Source organism: Lytechinus pictus, chromosome 7, assembly GCF_037042905.1.
Source record: "Lytechinus pictus isolate F3 Inbred chromosome 7, Lp3.0, whole genome shotgun sequence".
Taxonomy (NCBI): Eukaryota; Metazoa; Echinodermata; class Echinoidea; order Temnopleuroida; family Toxopneustidae; genus Lytechinus; species Lytechinus pictus.
In genome coordinates, this window is record NC_087251.1 from 45,803,092 (window position 1) to 45,825,082 (window position 21,991).

At 36.4% G+C, this 21,991-nt stretch overlaps 1 protein-coding gene across 4 annotated transcripts; it reads left to right on the forward strand.

Annotated features, from left to right (window-relative positions):
* The first annotated feature begins 1,595 nt into the window (after positions 1–1,595).
* On the forward strand, positions 1,596–20,437 carry LOC129264145 (betaine--homocysteine S-methyltransferase 1-like). Of its 4 annotated transcripts, none has more exons than XM_064102880.1 (10): positions 1,596–2,245; positions 3,022–3,148; positions 3,839–4,031; positions 6,250–6,368; positions 7,471–7,665; positions 9,233–9,380; positions 12,202–12,390; positions 13,563–13,693; positions 15,912–16,006; positions 18,048–20,437. In XM_064102880.1, exons 3-10 carry the CDS (start codon positions 3,872–3,874, stop codon positions 18,133–18,135), a joined length of 1,125 nt encoding a protein of 374 aa, XP_063958950.1. In that variant the 5' UTR covers positions 1,596–2,245; positions 3,022–3,148; positions 3,839–3,871; the 3' UTR covers positions 18,136–20,437. The 4 variants fall into 4 exon arrangements, with proteins under 4 accessions (XP_063958950.1, XP_063958953.1, XP_063958954.1 ...); XM_064102883.1 differs by having other exon boundaries at positions 3,856–4,031; XM_064102884.1 differs by lacking the exon at positions 3,022–3,148 and having other exon boundaries at positions 1,884–2,245; positions 3,856–4,031.
* Positions 20,438–21,991: the final 1,554 nt, after the last annotated feature.

Sequence of the window (21,991 nt, forward strand, 5' to 3'; positions counted from 1 at the left end):
AACAATCAAATAATGCGAGCGCGAAGCGCGAGCTGAATAAAAAAAAAAAACGTTTTGACCTAAAAAATGCAATTCTCAGCACTTTTTGTAATCATGAACAGGATATGTATATAAATAAACAATTGATGTGAGCGCGAAGCGCGAGGGAAAAAATGAGATTTTGACCTAAAAACGGGACACTCTATCCATGCTTTGTAAATGATGAAAACTGGGCAATTTGGTATCTTCTTACATATATAATGTGAGCGCGAAGGTCGAGCAGAAAATTGTTGATATTCTGATCTGGAACTGAATAACTTTAGCACGTTTTTTTAATAAACAAGCTGCGTATCTCAATAAACATGCGTGCGCGTGTTCTAGATTTAGACCTAGAATCTACGTTTTCTAAAAACATTTTTTCTTATCATAAAATCAATAATGCGAGCACGAAGCACGAACTGAAAATATTTGATATTCCGATCTAAAAAAGGGTCAATTTAAGCACTATTTCAAGCACTGTGTAGGAAAATTGTGAAGTGGAAACGGATCGCACTTGATAAATGATGCGACATTGATTGATTGATTGATAACGAATTTATTTCATTCCATAATTTCAACAAAGACATTCTGAGAACATTCGTCATCATATGAAAATGATGACTATCTTCCTATTCCTCTTCATATAAGCGCGAGATGAAACTTATCGATATTCCATTCTGAAAAAATTGACACTTTGATTATCATAGGAATTAAATAAAAATGTTTTTATCTATTTTTATTAATCTAATAAGCATAATTAGAGCACGAAAATTATCAAGGCCTGAAAACTGGACATTTTAAGCATATTTTTTTAATTATAAATAGTATATCCATGGGTAAATATATTTTAAAAATTGATGCGAGTGCAAATAACGAGCCGAAAATTTTCATAGATAAACTGTCATGAAAAGGGTATTTTAAGAAATTTGTCATAGAATTAATATAGAGGTATACATAACTCAATCAACATGCGAGCTCACAGCGCTAGCTGATAATCAGACATGTAAAGAGATATATTTTAGAACTTTATTGAATACACGAAGAGGATAGGTACTTGACAAATCAAATAATGCGAGTGCGCAGCGCGAGCTAAGATTTTTTTATTCAGACCATAAAACGGACATTTTACAAATAACCTTTGTTATTAAAAAATCAAACAAAATATTGAAAGCTCTGAGCCAACATTAGAGGGCGCCAATGCCTTCAAGCAGCGTGGAAGATGTTCAATCTCGGGGCTTTAAGAATATCAAAATGACCTCGGCATTTGCTGCATATCTTTTCACCATTTCATCCATCAGTGGAAATGCCATGATTGATCAAGAATGAAAAGGAAATTATTTTTTAAAACCTTATTACACAAAGGAAACCCAAACTTATACACCGGGCCCTATATACACGAGTCACGGACGAGTCAATATCATGAGTTTACTTTTACAAGACGCTTTTGATTTTGTAAATCATTGATGCATAATACTTTGAGAGATACATAACTTCTTAGATTTTTGTTTTCTTCTTTTGTTTTCTTCTTTTTATATCATTGATTTGTCTACATCAAATCCCGTCTCCTTCACCCCAACACACACTTATAGGACTTCACAGCTGACGTACGTGTGATTTAATTACCCCCCCCCCCATGCCAGGTTTGAAATCCAGTCTCTCACACTGATTATTTCCTGTGACATTCCTGCAATTGGAAGGCACTGGCAAATATTTTTCTACGTCGGGCAAGCCTCAGGCAAGCTTGGGACTTCCAGACAGCATTGTTTTTATTTTTTAAAGTTATACTATACGGAAAAAGAATAGTGAAATGAAATCAAACATAATAGTAATGTACGCCACCATTAACCAAGGAGATATATATCCTCGCATGATCGGTCAGTGTTGGTGACGCTGGACAGATCTAGTCTGCAGGCACAGACCCTGATTGAAATTTTGATCAACAATTAGTGTGTCTCCACGCAAAGACTAGCACACAGTACACAAGGCATGAGTAGGCTGCAATTCAGACCTTTTACTCGAGTGAATGGTTTGCACAGCAGACTAGGACAGATCTGAACAAAGGGCCGGAGTATATATAAAGGTCACGCACGGGAAATCACGAAGTCATTAGAGAGGAGCACGCCCACCTTAGTTCTATCGCCTCATCTCTAGATCTGTAGCCTCCTTTTTGCAAGGATTCTGCTGTTGATATTGTTGTTTGTATATGGACAGTCTGATATAAGATTATGTAAGTACATTATTGCTCATATGCATCTGATCATGAAATATTTTACGTCAAACTGTACGCACTGTTGTTCAATCCTGAGTTCGGACATAATAATAGACTAACGGGTGAATGAACTTATTGAAACTCTGCGATTCACACTATTTACGAGTCTTATCAGTATTTTGCCCTGCAGTGGGAGTTGGTTTAACAATCTGTAATAGCTCCATGGTTTAACTACCACTGGGTTTATTATATATATAAACCCCTTTATAAACATACCAGTTTATCAACATTGCAAATTTGACGTATACTTTTTGAACAAACGCTGTGCGTTGCAACATGAAAGATTAAGGCTCTGCATTTAAGTAATGTTTACAAACTTCAATTCTAACTAGGTTTAATATCCCGTTACTGAAGGTTTTCCGTGAAGAAATATGAATAAATTCGAGTCAACAAATAAATTGCATGAATGTATAGTTAGAAAAATGAATAGATTTGTAAAATGGGTGAAATATGAAATGAAAACAGGCCTATTCATTCACTCCCACACTTATCGAGGGATTAAGTATTTTTCTTATTCTTTTTAATACCATATCTTCCACCGGTGTTTTTTGTTTATATATATATATATATATATATATATATATATATATATATACACTGTATATATATATATATATATATATATATATATATATATATATATATATATATATATATATATACACTGTATATATATATATATATATATATATATATATATGTGTGTGTGTGTGTGTGTGTGTGTGTGTCTGCAGACACCGAACGAGACCAAACCGGAAACCACCGAAGCGTCAACTTGACCCGCCGCACCACACAATTAGTCAATAACGTCAGTCTGCCTGAAGTCCGGGCGTGAAACCTCCGGTAGCAGACGTTCAATAGGTATGTATATATATATATATGTATATGTATATATATATATATATATATATATATACATGTATATATATATATATAATATAAGACATTAAAAGATGGGAGTTGCTGCTACCCTGTCTGGCGTTCAACGATTAAAGGGATAGACCCCCGTCGATCTGGCGCTGCACGGCGGCTGCCGGGCCCACGATCAATTGGGCAAAGCAAATTTTCGGAGTATTTCATTTCATGTTTATCTCGAACAATAAAATATGGATTTTCATCATTTTCATCATTTCACATATATAATTATAAGGTCTAATTGTAAAAACAAACTTTGTTTGAGAACCCCCCCCCCCCAGTAGTCACTGTCCTCAATTGTGATAAGGGGGCGTTATCATTTTCCAATGAAACAAACGTGTCAGAGGCTGTCAGACATAGCAGTATAGGCAAGACACCCGATTCCTTGTATTGTAGTTTACTAGTAGGTGACAGGAATACCCTGTTGCCATGCAGATACTAAGTATGTTCCACACTGGAATCAAGCATGAATAAAGTTATTATTCCCATTATACTTCGACCTGTCTTGAAATAATGCGTTTTATCAAAAGAAGTCATCACAGCAAATAAAACCAAATATAGTAGCAGACCTTGAGCCTATCTATCTTCCATGAATGTCATAACAAGAACGATCGTATAATCAGGGAAGTGTTATAGATTTTGTTATTTTGCAGAGCGAGGACCTAAAAGATGGCTTCATCGAGGTCTTCATCAAGAAAAGGCTTGCTCGAGAGGTTAGCTGAGGGTCTCGTGGTCGGTGATGGAAGCTTTGTCATGACCCTAGAGAAGAGGGGCTATGTCCTGGCGGGCAACTGGACACCCGAAGCTTGTGTACAGTACCCTGACGCAGGTTAGATCCAAGGCTATTGATCTCTTGATTTATAAGGCCTAACCTATTTTTTAAAATAATGAATAAAACAAACACAGTATAGTGAGATTATCATAAAATTTTGATTGGTACTTCATTTTTTTAATGAGAGCGCCGTTAAAAAAAAAAAACATAACAACAACAGCAACAACAATTAACAACAACATGAACGATCTTTGAAGGTTTGATTGGCGAGGACAGTGACCCGGGTGATGAGCCAACAATTTTGAGGGGGCACATTATTGGCACGTCGTGCCTATCTTCCTATGCAAGGGCAACATCACGGGGGGTCATAGGGGAGACCACTTCCAAGATTTTCAAGACGTGAAAAAAGGGGGAGGAGGAGAAGGAGAAAGGGAAAAGAAAGAAGACGGTCGAGTATATAAAATGAGAAGTCTAAAGTCTTGTAACTCTACATTGCACCTGTCATTCAACTTTTTAAACATATGACGTCACTATTTGGTCAATAGGTCCATGTTTTGCCCCACCTTTCCTCACCCCGTCATTTACATCATGGGGCCTGTTGCATAAAACTTTTTACCTGAGAAAACTCTGGTAAAACTGAAAACTAAGGTTAGTCTGATTTCTGCCATTGACTTTAACACAGGGCAAAAACTTCGGCAAAAACTTTGGTAAAAACAACCTGAGTTTTCTCAAGTAAAGTTTTATGCAATGGGCCCCTGGTGCCGACCCATTGCCTCTGGGGGATAAAAGTCGCAAGTGTGTAAAAAGAGTCAGAATTAAGAGGTGCAAGCGGCACGTTTACCCCCAATATACCTCTGAAATATAGAGTTAGATTTAGCTTGAGAAAGTTGAGATCTATTAATTTTTCCGTTCAACAAAATACAATCAAAGGAACAATACAGAGTGAAAAATATCACAAACAGTTGAAGGATAGTACACTATGATCGATAGTTAATACTTCCAGAGTCATATTTTACAATAAGAATAAGAATTTGCTCACACTTGCATGACTTGGGGGGATCAATAGGGATTATCTTGCAATAATGTAAGTCCCAAATGCCTTTATTGGTTCAACATTGTTTTTGCAAGAAAATATTTTTTTTTTAAAGGATGATTTGAGTTGAGTTTTGTGTGTTTCCACACAATAATAACAGGTGGAAATATAGTTATAGCATACTTGAATATTGTTGAATTACAGTCTGAGTTATTATGCAAACACGAAGTCCAAGTTTATGATGATTTATCGCCCTTAGTAATAAAAAAGTGATTGCATCATCGATTCCATGGCTCGTGCCAATGTAATGTGTATATTCTAAAAGTTATATTTTGCTACATATAATAGTTTTTGAGGTGATATACCATAATCATCCTCTGACGGCAGCTGCGGTGAACATAATAGCGAGTTTTCGCAATTTCAACAGGGACGGACTCTACAACAAAGTTTATCTGTTGAAAATGCCCGTCAAATCACAATAAATGGCTGAGGGGTCTTTGTCGAAAATTAGTGAACTGGGAAAGCTGATCGTCGTAAGATTTTGAGCTGACAAAAAATTCAAAATGTGTCTTTATATCCAGAGCCACGGACGACACTGATGTTTAAATTCACCGATTTTCGACAAAGACTGCTTGTCATGAAGGGCGATTGATAACAGATTTCTCTACGTTCGAGAAAACGTCTGCGTAGTGGTTGTGAAAACTCCCTGTATGAGTTATTTTGATAGATCCCTTTAAAAGAATGTAGCCCACACTTCTTCTTTTTTTGTTTTTGAAGACTTTCATACCCTTTTTCAATTCCATATTCGGACTTTTCGCATTTACTTCAGTGAAACTCTCTACAACGCACAAATTCCTTTAAAATGAAAGTCAAATCACAATTGCTGAGAGGCTTCTGTCGAAAGTTTCAATTCCATATTCGGACTTTTCGCATTTACTTCGGTGAAACTCTCTACAACGCACAAATTCCTTTAAAATGAAAGTCAAATCACAATTGCTGAGAGGCTTCTGTCGAAAGTTGGTGGACCGGAACAGCACCGGAATCTCTTGACTCTGGACAATGACATATTTGCAATTGTTCGTCCGTTGCGAATCTTCGGATGATCTACTGTCCCAGTCCACCAACTTTCGACCAAAGCTTCTCAGCTCTCCATTGTGATTTTATTGCATTTTCAAAGGAATTGATGTGTTGTACATAGAGAGTTTCCCCGTAGTAAATGCGAAAACTGCCTATTGATTACAGTAAGGCAACTCCATCGTGAGTTTCTACGAGCTGGTGCTGACGTCATGCAAACTTTCACATTCTGGGCCTCGGAAGACAGACTCAAACTCAAATTATCAGACCAAGAGAGTGATGTTAATGTAAGATTTTCTTCAATTAATTCATCTTCTCAAAATGTCAAGGATTTGAAATAAATACAGATCGGCTGTGAATAGTGACCAGAAGAAAATTTGATTAATTTTTAATTCTAATGATTAACTTCTAAATCTTCAAATATTTGAATTTAAATCTTTTAGCTTTAGATTCTAAATCCGCAAAGTTTAAATATAAATCTAAATGCTCGGCTGTTCACTATTCATAGCAGATCTTGATTTGTTAATCCTTATAATTTAGAGTCCATATTTTCCTCTCTATTTCCATCATACCCATCATAATACTGTCCAGCGGTAAATCCAAGTGGTATTGACAATAATTTATGTAAGGCGGGAACAGCATATTTTCTACTCAAATTCTATGAACGAGCCCCCACCCCCCCAAAAAAAAAGACCCTCACCTTTCAGGTGAGAACGTCCATTAACATAATATCCCTGGCAAGCGAGTATGAAAATAATGATAAATAATATTTTGGGGGGTCATTTTGTTTTCCACGGAGGAGCGGGGACAAAGGGCCCCTTGATCCGTTAATAGGGGTGTCACGTCATTCTCACTATCCCACACACGTCTCGTCCCCCTCTCCCAACCCTTCCCTCCCATCTCCTTATTAGTGGTTTCGACAATTCCATTCATCACGAGTATAAGCATATCAGTGGCATAATGAGCCCCCCCAAAAAAAAATGGGGGGGGGGGCAGTCATGGCATACGGGGAAAATGTCTTAAAACCTGCTAGAGATATAACATGACTTTCTTAATAACAAAATCTAATTTTGTGATTGATTTTGACATAATGATCAGAAAAAGAAATCATGATTTTTCACCATCTTTCCTTTCCTTTCTTTTTCCTCCCCCTTTTCTTGGTCGTGAAGATTTTTAGAGAACCTTGGCCCCTTCAAGCCCCCCCCCCCATCTGTAACCCAGTGATGCATAATACTGATAGGATTTAGTTTCTTACGTTGTCTTGTATTTCGCATTTATTTGTAATTTTATTGTTGAAAATTTAAGGGGAAATCAATTCTTTATCGATAAATAACAATATTTCACAATTTTCTTTTCCTTCTTTCGCATTCTTCTACTCCCCCCCATCAGTGGGAATCGGTGAACGAAGTCGCGTGCGATCTCGCCCACGAGGTCGCTGCCGAGGGCGACGCCCTGGTGGCCGGGAGTGTGTCAAGTGTCCCTAAGTATGAAGATAGGACCGGAACAAAGGAAGAAATACAGAACGAGTTCAGAAAACAATGCGACGTCTTCATTCGGAAGAAGGTCGATTTTCTGCTTGGTGAGGTAATTCATAATGGGAAGCGTTTCATGACTAATACCATGGTCACATTTGCTCTACGGCGGCCGTACGGCGAGTCGAAAACAGCCGTTTTGTTCATTTTTACTAAAATCATCTATATGTAGCTGGTACAAATAAATGTAAAACGGCTGTTTTCGACTCGCCGTACGGCCGCCGTAGAACAAATGTGACCAAGGTATAAGTAACTGTTTTGTCAGCGATTCAGTTCGCCGACAGATGTTACAAGCTATATACTGCAGATCGCTGGAGATCTTTGACTCTGATTGGCCTGATAGCTAATTGGTCCGTGAAAAGTCATTGAAAAAAAAAAACTTTGATGAAACGCACCCCCATCCCTCCATCTCGACATTCTTTTTTAAACTTGCAGTTAATGATTTCATTTACTCTCTTTACAAGGATCAGATTGTAACACTTTAAACCCCTATATAAACCCCTGTGGGCGCGTCGTGGTCTAGTGGTTCTGACTCTCGCCTTTCAGACAGAGGGTCGTGAGTTCGAATCCTAGCCATGGCGTGTTTTCATTCAGCAAGAAATTTATCCACACTGTGCTGCACTCGACCCAGGTGAGGTAAATGGGTATCGGCAGGAAGTAATTCCTCAAAAAGCTGTGCGCACCAGAATCGGTAGACTATAGCTTAGCCGGGGTAATATAGGAGCGCCTTGAGCACCTAGCAAGGTGGATACGTGCCCTATACAAAATCCTAATTATTTATATATTTTACGGTAAATTGCTAATTCGTCTATTGCAAACTCGGCCACTTACCACATGGACTACCTTCATTTAGTCTAATACCATTCAGTCCATCAACATTACGTCTAACAACCATTTGGTCCAATCATCACTTTGTTTAATCACCAGTTCGTCTATGACCATATGGTCTAAACCATTTGGTCTAATATTCATTTTATTTTAATTTATTTCGCCCAATTAAACACTTCGTCCAATTAGACGAAATGGTATATGGACTAAATGGCTATTGGACCAACTGGTAATTAGGCGAAATGGTGAGTGGACGAAATTGCATAGACCATGTGGATAGTGGACGAACTGACGGTAGATCAAATGGTAGAATACAAGTTGTTAATTGGACGAATTGGCATTGTACCAATTGAACATAAACCTTCTTCGCTGCAGGTGCACTGGGTAAAATGATTAATAATCATAATCATGAAATAACAATGTATTTTACAAGAAGGTCGTTTTTAAAAAGCACACATATTTTTTAACGCGTTGATAGTTTAATGAGGCAAATCTGTCCCTTTCTCTTTATCATACTTTTATTTGATTCTTTATCTTTCACCTCTCATTTTATCCTCTCTTTATTTGCTTTCTGTAATAATAGGGCCCCAATGAGACCGCTCATTGGCGGCCCATACACACTGCCCTGATTACGACTGCATTGTGATGTCCCAATATACTGCATTCTATATAGTTTTTCCACAAACGCAGAGAAAGATGAATTTATGATTACATCAGTGGAATGAAATCTGTATAATCAAATCGGCAGTTTTCCTTGCTTGACTGCATTTTTCTCTTGAAAATTCTCCTAGTTCTTTTCATACACCGAAGAAGCAGAATGGGCTGTAGAAGTTATGAAGTCTTACGGGGTACCAGTGGCCTGTACTATGAGAGTGGGCGTGGCCGGTGATAGTATGGGCGTGGCTCCTGCCGAATCAGCTGTAAGACTGGCCAGAGCAGGTATTTATTGTATAAAGTGTGAAAACCTGGGTTAAAAAAAATTAAATCGCGTAAAATGTTATATTTAATTTTTGTTGTTGAAAAATGAAATAAATGAAATGATTTGAAATGAAATTAAACACGAAATAATTGACATCAAATGAAATAACTTTTATTTTATTTCTTTTTTTTTCACATGATTGAATTTAATATTAAATGATTTGAAGCTTTAGCATAAATCGTTGATGATCATTTCTAAAGTCCTATGAAATTGGGGAGTTACAACCTTCAATATATAATTACATAATGTGAACCATTGTAATTTGATTGTTTTGAGTTTGTTTATGCCTTCATCTCACTTCATATACTCGAATACTTATGGTACCAGTGGTGTAACTACGGGGGGGGGGGGCATATGGGCCACGTGCCCCCCAATCGGCTGGAAAAAAACGGGGGAAGGAGAAAAAGAGGGAGAAAGGAAGAGAAACGTAGTGGGATAGAAAATAATTATTGTAAATTATAATATATTATATTATATATATTATGTTATATGGAAATGGAAATCCATATTTTATTGTTCGAAATAGACATGAAATGAAATACACCCAAAATTTGCTTTGCCCAATTGATCTTGGGCCCGGCAGCCGCTGTGCAGCGCCAGATCGACGAGGCTCTATCCCTTTCAATGTTGAACGCCAAACACGGTAGCAGCAACTCCCATCTTTTAACGTCTTTTGGTCTGACGCGGCCGGGGTTTGAACCCCCGACCTCCCGGTTGTGAGACGGACGCTCTACCAACTGAGCAAACACACCGGTATTACATAAGAAATATTTTTTCATAACTGTTATGAAACATAATTTGCTCAGGGCAGATATGTGTTCATTGTTCCTGGTGCTCGCATTGTCTGTTTAACGAGATTATAATCCTGTTGTACTAAAACATGCCGTTTTCAAGTCAATATACACCAAATATATTTCCTCGCACTTCGAGTTATCATTTGTTTTATGTAGTGACATATGCTTCTTTAATATGACTACTTAAAGTGATTGCCCCATTTTAAGGTCTGAATATAATACATTTCCTGTCCGCGCTTACGTTGGCATTGATGGATTGGTGAGATATGTCTGCTCTTCATGAATTCTTAAAATCAGTCCTTAAAATGCCCCTTTTTCTCGCGCTTCGCAATCGCATCATTTGGTTAGTGAAATACGTATGGTCTTAGTGAATTCCATCAAACAAGCCTTAAAATGCCCATCTTCAGGTCTGAATTTCCTAAATTTTCAGCTCGCGTTTCGCGCTCGCAAAAAGTGCTTCATTTGTTTAGAAGTAATTTTAACAAAATCAGCAAGCGCTTGGCACTCGCATTAGATGATTTTGGTTAAGTGACTAAAATTTTTTGCTGGTGCCCCCCCGCCCAATTCCGTGACCCATGGGTCACCACTGTATGGTGCAGTTACATTTCGCCTGTATCACTTATTGTTAATGTCTCTGAATAAAGGTAGTTTCCATTGATTTACGCCAACATAATTTATTATTCGCTTTGTTATGCTGCAGTCACATTTGTCTACGGTGTCCGTACGGCGAGTCGAAAACAGCCGTTTTTTTTAATTTTTGTACGAGCTTCCAGTATGTGGTTCGTATAAAAATCCGTAAAAAGGCTGTTTCCGACTCACCGTGCGGACACTGTAGGTTAATTGTGACTGCAGCACAACTCAGCAAATAATAAATTCTCTTGGCGTAAATCAATGAAGCTATTTTTTTTTTCAGAGCCATTAACAATATAGGAGACCTTCATCTGAAAAAATAAGCTTACTAATAATGACGGCCGATGTTAGTTTAAAAAAGAAATATGTATTTAACCCTTTTCAACTCAAAATGTTTTTTTTAGTAACCGGTTGCAGTATCAGGTTATAGGAGCATTGAGATGACCTAAAAGTGACGTCATAATTTTTCTAAAAAGGATCAGGAGAATATTATAAATATCTTCATTACCGGGTCCCTCGGAGACGACCTGAAGCCATCCGTCCTCTGGTTGTTTGCATACAAGCATTAATGCTTTGTTAGCAATCAGGGAGACATTCACTACCATCTACCACTTACCAAACACATCCCTTTTGCACTTTTCTTGCTTCTCATTTCTTCCATTAAGGGTCTCGTCCATCCCAGAAAAATGAATCAATTGACAATAGAGAAAAATCCAGCAAGCAGGATGTCGAAATTTTCATAAAAATCGAATTTGAAATGAGAAAGTTATGACATTTTAAATTTTCGCTTATTTTTCACAAAATAGTTATATGCAGAATTCTGTTCCATGCAAATGAGAGAGTTGATGATGTATCTCACTCATTTCGATTTTTATTAATTTGACAATGAGGACCAACTTGACTGAACCATAAAATGTTAAAACAATGGTAATTCCACATATTAAATCAGGGAAAGATCAAACTTCTTTCAAATTACCATGAGGAGAAAATGAGAATATATCACATTTCATATAATAAAATACAAAAGAAATAGTGAGTGGGTGACGTCATCAGTCCCCTCATTATCACACAGACCAGGATGTGCAGATAACAGAATTACTGTTTCGTGAAATTAAGCGAAACATGTCATTACTTTCTTATTTCACATCCGATTTTGACGAAATTCTCAGTGTTATGCCTGTTGGATTTTTCTCTTTTTGTTGAAATCAACTTTTTGTTGGGGTGGACTTGTCCTTTAACTTTCTTCCTTATTTTTACTACTTGAAAAATCACAGAGGCGGGTGAAATCGGCTCTAGGAATAGCGCAAATCGTCAGACAAATATTATACTGACATAACTATTGTTCTGACCATTGCAGGTGCGGATGTGGTCGGAGTAAATTGTTGCTACGACCCCGACATCGCTCTCGATGCTATAGCCAAGATGAAAACAGGTCTTGAAGAGGCGGGACTGAAGAATTATCTCATGATCCAACCCGTGGGTTTCCATACCCAGGATCTAAAGAAGGAACCAGCCGGTTACACAGCCCTTCCAGAATTCCCGTTTGGTGAGGAAGTGTGATGATTTCTAGGGTAAAAACGCTCTTTACGATCACTCTAACAACTATTGTTTTTTACTGTTTTAAACAACATGATTAAAAGTTTAAACAACTTTCACAAAAAAATTTAAACAACTTACACAAAAGTTTAAACAACAGTTGTTAGAGAGACTAACAATTTCAAATAGTGTTTTTAAAGATGTAATTATCTGTTTAGAGGTATTGGCCCATATTCTGAAGTCGGGTTTAAGTTAAACTCAGGTTTAAAGTTGTGGTTTAAGTATGGGAAGCCAAAAGTATCAAATTTGTTATTAAGTTGTATGTTTCTTATGTTTACTGTGCTCTTTCCTGATTCATCGATGGTGAAGACAATAATCTATATATACTTCCTAGCCAATTATGAATGATTTGAGAGCCAAATGAGCTGAAGTATGATATCTCTACTGTTAGTGATTTATGTAACAATTGGCTCGCCATACTTAAACCACAACTTTAAACCCGAGTTTAAATTAAACCCGACTTCAGAATACGGGCCATTGAGTGTAATAATTGATGACGTCACGAGCGCGATGAAGATGGGACTGGAGAGAGTGGGGAGGAGAGAGGATGAGCGAATGGAAAAAAAAAAGAAATACAGAAGGGGTGAAGAGGGAGGGGCTTGGCTATTGCTGATCCAGGATTTCTTCTGAGAAGAGGCCTGAAAGGGGGCTATATAGTCTTTTATTGTCTTCAAATGTTTTTCTGACCAGCAAAAAAGAATAAATTAAAAAAAATAAAACAACCCCAATCCTTTTTACAAGCCACCCCCCCCCAAAAAAAAAGAGGTCAAATGTTACTACAGAAAAAGATCATCGCTCCTTCCTTTTGACGGTAGGGGCCCAAATTTTAAACACTTTTCTATTGTCTAAAAAAATCCCATTTTTCGCCAGGGGGCTCCTTCCCGGCCCCCTCCCCTGCACCTGCTACTGATGCTTGGATCAGTTGATAAACGACCAAGAAACCCCCACCCGCCCGAAAAGGGGGAAATGGTAGATAAAAGGGATATGATATGAATTACTATAAGGATATTATGTTAGAATCTGTCACAAAATCGGATATTTTAGTTAACAGGTCTATTACATCATAACTAATGTTGAAAGGCGAACGCATATATAATGAGATTTATTTTCATCATATTTCAGCTTTAGAGCCTCGTGCTTTGACGAGGATAGACGTTCACAAGTACGCTAGACGTGCATACGATCTTGGGGTCAGGTACATCGGAGGGTGTTGCGGATTCGAACCTCATCACATTCGAGCAATAGCAGAAGAGGTATTAGAAAGTGTATCATCCCATCTGAGAACACAGTGTGTTCACAGTGTGGAACATATAATGCAAAATCATCTTTGACAGTGTGCTGTGAACGCACTGTGAAGACACACTGTAGATGTGTCCACAGTGAAATCATCTTCACACTGTTGAATTTGAATATCTTTACAGTGTGAACACACATTGAATAATCACAATGTAGAGGTATATCCACAGTGTGTAATTACCTCCAACTGTTTTAATTGAGTATTATTACAGTATGAATCACAATCATATTCACATCGTCCACTATGTGAACACAATGTGAACACACTACAGTGTGAATCACATCTTCACAATATCCACTGTGTGAACACACTGTTCACACATTGTGAACACACTACAGTGTGAATCACATTTTCACAATATCCACTGTGTGAACACACTGTTCACACTAGTGTGAAATACATCTTCACAATATCCATTGTGTGAACACACTACAGTGTAAATTACATCTTCACAACATCCACTGTGTGAACACACTGTGAACACACTACAGTGTAAATTACATATTCACAACATGCACTGTTTACACTCACTGTGAACACACTACAGTGTCAATTACATCTTCACAACATCCACTGTGTAAACACACTAGTGTGAATCACATCTTCACAACATCCTCAGTGTACACTCACTGTGAAAACACTACAGTGTAAATTACATCTTCACAACATCCACTTTGTAAACTCACTGTGAACACACTACAGTGTCAATCACATCTTCACAACATCCACTTTGTACACTCACTGTGAACACACTACAGTGTCAATTGCATCTTCACAACATCCACTGTGTATACTCACTGTGAACACACTACAGTGTCAATCACATCTTCACAACATCCACTGTGTACACTCACTGTGAACACACAACAGTGTCAATTACATCTTCACAACATCCACTGTGTACACTCACTGTGAACACACTACAGTGTCAATCACATCTTCACAACATCCACTGTGTGAACACACTGTGAACACACTACAGTGTAAATTACATCTTCACAACATGCACTGTTTACACTCACTGTGAACACACTACAGTGTCAATTACATCTTCACAACATCCACTGTGTGAGCACACTGTGAACACACTACAGTGTGAATCGGATCTTCACACAGGCCACTGTGTGAACACACTACAATCATGACAATATGCATAAGATCTCCTCACATTCAACAATGTGAACACACTACAATATGAATCAGATCTCCGCACAGTCCACTAAGTGAACACACTGTGAATATACTTTGTGACACTATATTCTTTCCAGCACGATTTCTTTTTATTCGTTATATGCGAATCCTCCTTTACTAAGACTTTAGACTTTTAAACCTTTCAAAACATATTCGAATGTTATGATAGCGTGTTATGTATTCAATGGCATTATCACCGATCGACCTTTGGAATATAAACATGTTTTTTGTTTCTAAAGAGCAAAATGCAAATAAAAACAGTTGTCGCATAGGAAAATCAACATTAATCCCCACTCAATAACACGTTTATGTATATTTTGTTTGCTGATTTATGCAATATTGGATGAACGTTATCATTTCAATGGTACCAATTTTATAACCTTCTCCATTAGACCACCCCCTTAACCTTGTAGTCATATACGCCATACAGTGTTTACGTTATTTTAATGAAATATATTTCAGTCGATTTATTTACTAATTCTTAATAAAAAAAATATGATATCATGGTATCAAACATGATACAGAGGTGCACATATGAAGTAGGCCTATAGGTTATGGATAATATGGAACATTGGAAATATTCCCATTGAATATTTTGACATTTTGTTTCATTGTAACAGTTTTTTTTTTTTTTTATGAGGCCGCCATCAATTACAAGCTTAACCGCTCACGATGGCGGTCTCCTGCGTTCATCAAATTTTGTTAATGTTCCTTTTTTATTATCAAAATGTGAAGTATATGCCCACACCATTTTTTTCCTTCAAATTATGTATTATGTTTATATTGTATGCATTATGAATTATTTTGTATATTACAAACAATGTAAATATTTATGATAATGTATTGTGAACTCAGAAATAAAAATAAAACAAACAAAACAAATAATATTTACCATGGACATACTTAGGCCTGCAGTTAGGGATATATTGCCAAGTTTTTATATCAATACACCCACGAAGGCTCTGTATTTTGTTTTCTTCCAGCTGAAAGCTGAACGGGGACGCGGCATACCCGGGGCAGATAAATTTGAAAATTTCGAAGGATTGAGAAGGAGCCATGTTAAAAATCAACAAAAGAGGTAAATATCTTATAAATTTGTCTTTGCCAAACCCCTTGATCAATTTTCCAGGTTGTATGATTAATTGTTTTTGAAATATTTAAATCATGCTTAAAGGACAAGTCCACCCCAACAAAAAGCTATTTGAATAGAAAGAGAAAAATCAAACAAGCATAACACTGAAAATTTCATCAAAATCGGATGTAAAATAAGAAAGTTATAACATTTTAAAGTTTCACTTTAATTTTTCAAAACAGTTATATTCACATCCTATAGTCGGCATGCAAATTAGGGGACCGATGACATCATCCACTCACTATTTATTTTGTATTTTATTATATGAAATATATTGATTTTCTCGTCATTGTCATGTGAAATAAAGTTTCATTATCCCCTGAACACATATAAATTCCATTATTTTAACATTTTGTGGTTCAAGCAAGGGGGTCCCAATTGTCGAATTCATAAAAATTGAAATATTGTATTATTCAAACAATAAAATACAAAAGAAATAGTGAGTGAGTGACATCATCGACTCTCTCATTTGCATATCACTTAGTTGAGCATAGAACTGTTTTGTGAAAAATAAGCGAAACTTTGAAATGTCATAACTTTCTTATTTTACATCCGATTTTGATGAAGTTTTCAGCGTTATTCATGTTTGATTTTTTTCTATTTATTCAAATCAACTTTATTCTGGGGTGGACTTGACCTTTAACATATTACTAATATTAGATGATGAGCATGTTTTTCTCCTCTTGACTATATACTAAAAACACTAAAAATAAATTGGGAGAGATAGAGAAGGGGTTGGGGGTAAGTGGGTACTATATTATTGCCTTTCTTCATTCCCCAAACAGGGCCCTGGCCCCTGGGAACGATTTTTTTTACAGGGGGTGCTGATGTAAATTTGACAAGCAAAAAAAAAGGGTTTCACTACAAAAGAATGAAGGTCATCATGGTCCCGAGAAGTTTGACATGCAAGAAAAAAGGGTTTCGCTACAAAATGAGCGTCATTTTGGTCCCGAGAAATTTGACGAGCAAAAAAAAAGAGAAAGGTTTCTATGCAAAGTGTAGGTCATTTTGGTTAGATAACTCCATTTTGTCACACCTACCCAAATTCCAGGGAGTGCTGTCTATGGAGAACGATACACGCAGCACCCCTCGGGAAAATCTTAGGGGTGCTTCAGCACCCCCACTTCCCATCGTCAAGCCCCCAAAAGAAAGTAGTTTACATATCTCTTATACGGTTATTATTGAATTGAATTTATTACCAAATATATCTCTGTCAGGTACAATTACATGGAATAGTACATCACATATAAACAAAACATTTGGTAATTGGAGCTAACATAATAGCAAGATGCTAATCGAGGTTAGCCCCAAATAATGTCATTGTCATAGTTTAAACAATGATTTTAACTAAATCTCAATATTGTACATCAAATTAAGTACTAATTCTATTATTGCTGTTGCAGAAAATTGCGATCATTTTTAGTGAACATATTTACACTATTTACAAGCAAAAATATCTCAATTATTCACAAAATCTTATTTGTTTTCAGTATTTACCATACCAAATTAATTACAATCTTCCAGTAGCATTAGTTTTAACGATTTGCTAAGTATCTTGCGACTAGGGGTGTTTCTAATATTACTTGGCAGATGATTCCATAAAGTAGGACCAGAAAATGAAATTGATTGTTTTCCCAAATTGGTATTGTTTTTGTCAAGATTAACATTTCGCTTTTCTCCATTTCTCGTATTGTAAGGATGGTCTATAAATGAAAAATAATCAATAAAACTATGCGGCAACCGATTATCAATTAAATCGTGCATAAATACTCCTATCAAATATTGGTATTGTTTGAAAAGATCATGAAATAAATGAGCAGAGTGATACGATACGTATATGGTTGAACGTCATTATTCTAGCTATTCTTTTTTGAAATAATAATATAGGGTTCAGGGTTGTTTTGCACGTCCCACCCCAAATCATTTTCTTGCATGATCATAAAGTTGTGGTCATTACTCACGAATATTTTGTGTATTTTTATTGAAGAACTACAGCGGAATACTGGCTGAATCTAAAACCAGCCGCAGGTCGCGAATGGATAAACAAGCTTGCTACTTTGGATTTGGACTATTAAAGCCTGGAGAGCGTTTCATCGACATTTGTCCTCTAACAAGGAAAAGTCGTATCTGACAACTCTCATTGCTTTTGATTGGCTGAGAAGTAAAGTTCCCATGGTATCTGGCCGATGAAAAAGATTTCCGCCACGCCCTTTTACCGTTTATGAAACGCCGGCCCCGGATAAAGCTTTGATAATTAGTCGAATGTGAAGTACTCGAGTATCAAATCACACGCATTCCAATCTGACGAAAGTGCAGTCGGGCAGCCCGGTCGGGCAGTGGCATATGGTTTTTTTTTCAAACGTCGATTCTTTGTGAAAAAAAAATGATTAGCTTATATCTCTAGCAACTCGGTGTTCTCTCTCGATTATTTTTTTTCTTTAAAGGAAAAGAAGTGTCAGCCCATTCCATGCTTAAGAAGTGCTTTTGTAATTGGAAACAGAGAGAAAAATACGCAGACGTTTGATTTCGATCGAGTGTCCAATCGAAATAAAATCGAAATAATCGAATCAATGGTATATTTTGATCCTTAGTATAGTGAACATGGCAGAAATTAATAAATGAATATAATTATTTCTTTATTTGATTTTATTTTTATAGATGAATATATGGACGTTATGTGTGTGACTGTGTATGTATGTATTTTTTTTTTTTTATTGAATATATAGGTGTTATACACTGTAAAATAAATTGGGTAAAATTTTTACCACCACGACGGTAACTATGTATCCAACCAATTTTGGGCAGTATTTTACATAATACGGGAAGCATATTGTCCAGTAAGGTTAAAAAAATAAGCAGCATTTACTTTAGAATGGGCAAAATTTTCATCACACTGGATGAATGAAAATGCCCAAAAGAAATGCTCGATGTTGGTTGGACCCATAATTACCCTCATGGAGCACTTGTACCTAATATTTTTTAGGGTATATGTGTGGATGTGTATGTACAATGTGATTTACATCACAATAAACGAAAGTTTGACAGATAAAGATATTTGAAGAAGTAAGCATCTGTGTATTATCTTAACAACGAGTGAAGCTCAGTTTATTTGATATATTTAGCATCCCGTGTTTTTTTTCCACTCATTATTCTATATGATTATTCAATTCTATAATTACATTGTATGTTATAAATAATATTATGTTTTGTAATATGCTTCACTTTGTTATGTTATGTTCATGATATTATGTACAACATTGTGAAACGGAACCAATAAATGAAATGAAATTCATCCAGCACCGAGGCAAAACTTTTTTCATAAAATGATAATTACGTTACTACATGAACAAATAAATGATATAAATGAATTGTAAATAATGTGCTTTTCCCGGTGATTTTAGACTAAAACCGAAAGTCCCATTACCATTAAAGAGCATTTAGTGGCGGACCGTGAACTGGAGGAGACAAAGCATTGGAGGGGCACAGCATTGTTCACAAACAATAATGCTGAAAATTTCATCAACATCGTATGTACAGTACGTAAGATATATATATAAAAAACAACACGTTATAACATTTTAAACTTCACTTATTTGTCACCAAACAGTTGAATGCCCAATAACCTGATATGCAAATGAGAGAGTCAATTATGTCACTAATTATTTCTTTAGTATTTCATTATATGAAATATAGAATATCTCCTCTTTTAAATAAGGAGCCTCTTCATTAAATCACAATAGGTTAGAATAGTGACATTTTGGTCAGGGGCTATATAGGAATCGAACCTTATTCTACATAATGGTAAGGAAACAATGTCAGTATTCCATATTTTGTTCATATAATAAAAATACAAGAGAAATATTGTGTGTGTTACTTCTTTGCATACTGATCAGGTTTGCATATAACTGATTTGTGAAATTAGGCGAAACTGCAATGGCATAACTTTATGATATTCTACATCCGATTTTCATGAAATATTTACTGATTTACTTTACTGATAAAAAAAATCTTTATTTATTCTAATTCACCTTTTGGTGGGGTGGACCTGGCCTTTAAAGGACTTTCTGAATTCCATACTCTGAATGATGTTGCAATTCGTTTGTATTAAAAGAACAACAACAGCAAGGGCAACAACGAATTAAGGAAGGGAAAGGTCGACGGTTCGGGAAATTCCCGGCCTTGATTTGCTCGAACAATATAATTTAAGCTTTTACTAATGTATAGTTGGATGAACTATTTTTTGATCAGGGACACGGTGTTAAACCAATACAAAAGACGATTATCTTCCGTACATAAATATTTACTATTTACATGATTTACCAGACCTTCGCACAGAATTAACATGATAAAGTGTTCCGAATATAAGCACAAAACGTGGTACTTTAGCAATCGTTTTCTTTACTTCAAGGATCACTGAACGAGGGGGTGTGTGCGTTTGTATGCGGGTGTACGTATGGGAGGGGGAGGGGGGGGGGTAAAATGAAGAATCAATATTTTGACGATTAGATTTAGGGACAGAGTGATAAGATGATCAGGGTTGCGATGATTGGAGATTCCATTTACCAAATCTTATACGATGGGGAAGAAAGGTCTCACTTTTTAGAGAATGACCTCTGCCACAAATTTTGGATGGTAGGCCCCAATTAGGACCCGTAATTATTTTGGAGAACCTTAAAAGCAAATAAGCGGAGCGACCAACGATCATCTTTGATATTGAAATTGAAAGATTTTGTGCATTATATTGATGAATCTAAACATTTTCAGCAGAAAGGTGCATAATTTAAGTTTTTTAAGGGAGTGGGGGTTGGAGGTGGAGAGGACAACTGTCCCCACCCAAATGCCAAATAAAATATCTCCGTGCAAATATACGTCTTCATTATGCTTTGACTTTTTCGGATGAAATTTCTCGACAGCCTTCAGACATTAATACAATACTGTTGAATAGCATTGCATGCAGAATGTCAATGGATATAAGCTGTTCGGGCGCGAAGCGCGCGGCGCGTTAAAAATATATAGGTTAATTAGGCCCTAAAATTATTTTCTAATCAAATATTCTTCATCTTCCTATTCCTCCCTCCCTCTTCCCTCAAAACATTGCAGTCATACTTTATTGGAAATTGCGTATGACCTACATGACTTTTGTACACCCGCTTGCGGGGAACGGGCGCTGGTTTCTTTTGCCTATAAGTATAACTAAAGTTACTACGCTAGTACTCTTGATATTCAGATAGGATTTGTGAAAAAATAAAAATGTTTACCCTTTTGTCAGGGTTTTTCAATTTTTCATTTACCCATGGCCCTGGGAAGTGGGGTGCTCCAGCAAACCCAATATTTTTTCTGGAAGTGCTCCGTATTTATTTATTCAATCATTCATTCATTTATTTGTTTGTTTATTTATTTATTTATTTACTTGTTTATTTATTTATTCACTCGTTTATTTATTTATTTAACTATTTATTTATTTATTTACTTATTTATTTATATCTCCTTGCCTATCAATTTTTTTCTGATCAAAATCACCTTCATTTCGGATTTTTTTTTTTTTTTTTTTGGGGGGGGGGGGAGGTTGCTTGTTAACAAACCAGCATCGTTCCCAGACCCTTGTTACTGGGAGTGGAGATGGTACACTTTGTGTGGAACAGAGATGGATCCTATTATGATCGAGGTAATAATAATTACAATGTAAAGCGCTTAGAGACCAAAGTATGAAGCGCTGTATGAATATAACTATTCTTCTTCTTTTTCTTCTTCTTCGTTTTCTCCTTTCTTTTTCTTCTTCTTAGTATTATTTTTATTATTATTGAAAATAATAATTCAATGTCAGAAAAAATGCATTGCATGGCCGATGTTCACCACGCTTTGTATGTGTTTTTGTTTGACAAGATTAAGTAATATTACGCAACTGAAATTTCTCGGGGGCACGAATAACAT

Excerpts from the sequence above, each read along its gene's own strand:
- LOC129264145 (XM_064102880.1), top strand. The coding sequence starts at position 3,872 with ATGGCTTCATCGAGGTCTTCATCAAGAAAAGGCTTGCTCGAGAGGTTA. Across the intron at positions 6,369-7,470 it reads ACCAAGAGAGTGATGTTAAT|TGGGAATCGGTGAACGAAGT; the intron begins GTAAGATTTTCT and ends CCCCCCCATCAG. Across the intron at positions 9,381-12,201 it reads TGTAAGACTGGCCAGAGCAG|GTGCGGATGTGGTCGGAGTA; the intron begins GTATTTATTGTA and ends TGACCATTGCAG.